The 4251-nt window shown below is 40.8% G+C and overlaps 1 protein-coding gene across 1 annotated transcript in view; it reads right to left on the bottom strand.

The window, feature by feature from the left end:
- REPS2 (RALBP1 associated Eps domain containing 2) overlaps positions 1 to 4251 on the bottom strand; it is a 162226-nt gene that overhangs the window by 129064 nt on the left and 28911 nt on the right. Inside the window, exon 4 of the mRNA XM_010842275.1 lies at positions 2349 to 2491. Coding sequence (XP_010840577.1) covers positions 2349 to 2491 — 143 coding nt within the window. The remainder of the gene's footprint in view (positions 1 to 2348; positions 2492 to 4251) is intronic.

Raw genomic sequence — 4251 nt, 5'->3', positions numbered from 1 at the left:
GAATGCAGACTAGTACAGCCACTATGGAGAACAGTGTGGAGATTCCTAAAAAAACTGGAAATAGACCTGCCATAAGACCCAGCAATCCCACTGCTAGACATACACTCCAAGGAAACCAGAATTGAAAGGGACATGTGTACCCCAATGTTCATCACAGCACTGTTTACAATAGGCAGGACATGGAAGCAACCTAGATGTCCAGCGGCAGACGAATGGATAAGAAAGCTGTGGTACATATTCACAGTGGAATATTACTCAGCTATTAAAAAGAATGCATTTGAATCAGTTCTAATGAGGTGGATGAAACTGGAGCCTATTATACAGAGCGAAGTAAGTCAGATAGAAAAATACCAATACAGTGTATTAACACAGATATATGGAATTTAGAAAGATGGTAACAATGACCATATATGCGAGACAGCAAAAGAGACACAGATGTAAAGAACAGATTTTTGGACTCTGTGGGAGAAGGCGAGGGTGGGATGATTTGAGAGAATAGCATTGAAATATGTATATTATCATATGTGAAATAGATCGCTAGTCCAGATTCAATTCATGAGACAGGGTGCTCAGGGCTGGTGCACTGGGATGACCATGAGGGATGGGATGGGGAGGGAGGTGGGAGGGAGGATCAGGATGGGGAACACATGTACACCCATGGCTGATTCATGTGAATGTATGGCAAAAACCATCACAATATTGTAAAGTAATTAGCCTCCAATTTAAATAAAGAAAAAAAACCCAAAATGGAATGAGAGAGGGGAGAGTGAGACAGAGAAAGGGACATAGAGAGAGACACTGAAGAGGAAATAAGCAGTGTATCAATGCTGCTCACTTGCAAACTAGTTCCTAGGGACTCCTGACAGTCTCCCCAAGCCTGTAAGGAACGGGAGCAGGCTGGAGTTACAGTCCACTGGTGTCAGAAAGCAACTGCTATAAGCAAAGTCCAAGTTCTGAAATATGTAGTTGCATTTGCTCTGTGAACCCTCCCCTTCATACATTTTCTGAGGACCTCTGGTCATGATCCTATGGGTCATTCTTCCTCCAATTTTTCTACCTGTCCCTGGCACCAGACACTCTTCCCTTTGGTTGAGCCTCCACTCATTAGTACCTACCACAGAATGACAGACTTTTTATTAATATTTAAGAGTCAGTGATCTCAACACTGACTTAGATAAGTAACTGGTCACTTTGAATCTCATGCCTTTATGAGGAAGGGACAAGACAAGATAATCTAACCACAAAATTTATGCTCTATTAATGACTAATCACATTTTCTTTAGACACTGGTTCCCTCTTGCCAATAATCATCAATGACTAAGCTATCATGTTTTAGAGATCCTCCCTAAAAAGTGAGAATTGCTATTGAAACTACCAGCTATTTCTGGACAGCTGTTTCTTTCAAAGGAAGCTATACTTCTGTGAGTAATAGAATTCATATCAGAAATCAGCCCACTGCTTTGAATGGTCAAAAGACACTACCAATTTTTTCAATCTTCCAAAGAAGTTAATACAAATGTTGGACTCACCGTAACTCTTTCCTTTCCAGAGAATTGGGGATTGCTGTTAATTAATGAAAAAGACAAAGAGAGTTCTATTCCAACTTTCTGGCATGCTAGAATGTTCTGTATCTTTCATCTGATTGCAGTTATATGGGTAGATACATATGAAAAAAATTAAGTGTACCTTTAAGATAACAGCCTTTTATACATTTTACTGCGTGGAATTTTTAAACTTTTTCATTAGGTTCAAGAATCCTAGTCCATTCCATTACCTAAGGTCACTTGGGGACACCAGAATTGGCTTGAAGATGCCAAGTCAGCGCTGGCTCTAAAGGAAGATCTTCCTCTTCATGTTTTTATCAGCTGGGGGTTCAGGAGTTACCTGGTCCACAATTTTTATGAAAGATGCAAAGAGCTGACTCATTTGAAAAAACTCTGATGCTGGGAAAGATTGAGGGTAGGAAGAGAAGGGGACAACAGAGGATGAGATGGTTGGATAGCATCACCGACTCAATGGATATGAGTTTGGGTGGGCTCCAGGAGTTGGTGTTGGACAGGGAGGCCTGGCATGCTGCAGCTCATGGGGTCGCAAAGAGTTGGACATGACTGAGCGACTGAACTGAACTGAAGTGACCTTGGTTTAAATCCATCCAGACAGTACTCACACTTACCCAGATCATCCCTATGACTCACATGATAAGTTGTGAGTCTAATACCAGCTAAAGACAGTAACTATTGATACAAAGAACTCCTCAAAGTATGTGGACATCATCTTAAAAAACAAAACTTTCTTATAAGGTCAGGATGGGAAACACCTAAGGTTTGGGATTTATGACCAGGCCTTACCTGCTTGCAGGTACTCTGGCTGCAGAGTTGGAGGCAGGCCCTCAGGCAGCGGGTAGCCGTTCTTTCGGGCCACAATGAGATGAAATGCAGCACAGAACTCTGGCAGGGTCAGGGCTCCATCGCAGTCGGCATCACTCAGTTCCCTAAATATAGCAGATATCATGAGCGCCTAACATGGGGCTCAGAGGGAAAGTTGCTCAGCCTCAAACATGCAAACACAACTCCTAGGCTCCCTGGTGGTGGCCCTGCAGGATCCCCCAAACTCATAAAAAAATCTCAAGAGGCCACACAGAGGAAGAAAAATCAATACCACTAGCATGAGTAGCATTTTATAAATAAAAATTTAGTCTTCAAGTTCTCCAGTAGATCTGTTTTTCTAAGAGAATGCACAATCAAAAAACTATGGGATAAAAAGGAACAGGATGCCCACAATTTCACAGTTAGTTGGCACTCATTCAATAAATGCCTGGTGTGAAGTGCCCAAGGCTGGCACCTGAAATAGTTGGAGGAAGGGCTGCCCCTGCCCTTTCACCAGTGTCCTGACCATTACTCAATTACCCAAACTCAGATACAAGCACTTCATTTTTCAGCTTTAAGGAAAAACCTTGAACTTTTCAAGTCACACAAATGTTGTATCAAAAATTTGCTTGAAAAATTCTCTCCTGGAAAAATACAAATAAGCTCAGTAAATACTTGTTGAATTATGTTTTCAGATAAAAATAGCAACTAGGGAAGGCTGGAACCAGATGAGATGAAAGTAAGAAAGGGAGAGGCTTGAAAAGGCTTATTTTTGCTTCAGTCATTGTTTTCCACTGAAAAGCAGAGACCTATTTGCCAAAACAACTAAGACCCCATAAGCTCAACCAGTCTCTTAGACATACAGAGACAAATATGCCTGTGTTAGGACAAGCAGAGAGAGAAGGTATATTTCTACTTGAAAGAAAAACCATGGAAGGTAAGCTCTGGAACTTTCCTTTGGAACCTCACATCTAACTCTCCTTGGAATATTCAGAAAATACCAGCCCCCCAGGATAAGGAACCAGGGATTTTTTTTTTAAACAATGGGTGGAGAGAAGCCCACAAAGCTTCTGTGGATATGTCTCAACAAAAAGATAGGAACCCTCATGCCGATAACGTTAAGACTGGAAATTCTGCCGAAACAGACTGTATTCTTTACAAAATGATAACTTCTTTTTTCCCAAGATTTAAAGCCTAATAAGGTTTGCCATTTGTCTTTAATGTTAGAATATATTGCTGAAGAACCGAAAGCCAGCTCAGGATCCCAGATACAGTAGCATTTACAAGTGTCAATGGAATAGTTTTTCAATATAATGCACAAAACATGACAAACAATTTTAAATCCTACTATAATTTTTTGTAAATCCTCATTTTAAAAGTTTTACATAAATATTCCAATACTTTAATTATATATTTATAGCAGCATGGCCTCCCACTCAGTCTCGAGGAAGAACAGCCCACACACAGCCAGGAGCTTATAGAGGCACCAAACGCTTTCCTAAAAGCAAACAGAGCCATCTGGACCAGGCTGTGAAGCCCTTCTGGAGCCAGGGATGCAGCTGGCATGGCAGCAAGGTACAGAGCGCACCATAGCTGCAAGTCTGAGCCAGGGTCCAGCTGATAAACACAAGCCAAATTTATGAAACTCAGAGGCAGCAAGAATAGTCAAATTTAACTTAATTCCAAAATATCTGTGGACCTTCTGTTCACCTGGCCTCATAAAATATTATAAAGAATAGCTTTTCAAGGTTTTCTAGTTATGTGCAGCGCATGAAGTAGAAAAATCCGAAAATACACAAGATGGAAATTCTCATATGCTCACACAACTGCTTATATTTAAAAGGCATCTAGGTGAGGATACTAATCAGGAAATTACTTTTTAAAT

The sequence above is a fragment of the Bison bison genome, unplaced genomic scaffold (genome assembly GCF_000754665.1).
Source record: "Bison bison bison isolate TAMUID 2011002044 unplaced genomic scaffold, Bison_UMD1.0 scf7180017864174, whole genome shotgun sequence".
NCBI lineage: Eukaryota > Metazoa > Chordata > Mammalia > Artiodactyla > Bovidae > Bison > Bison bison.
This window is presented reverse-complemented; position numbering and strand designations above follow the sequence as displayed.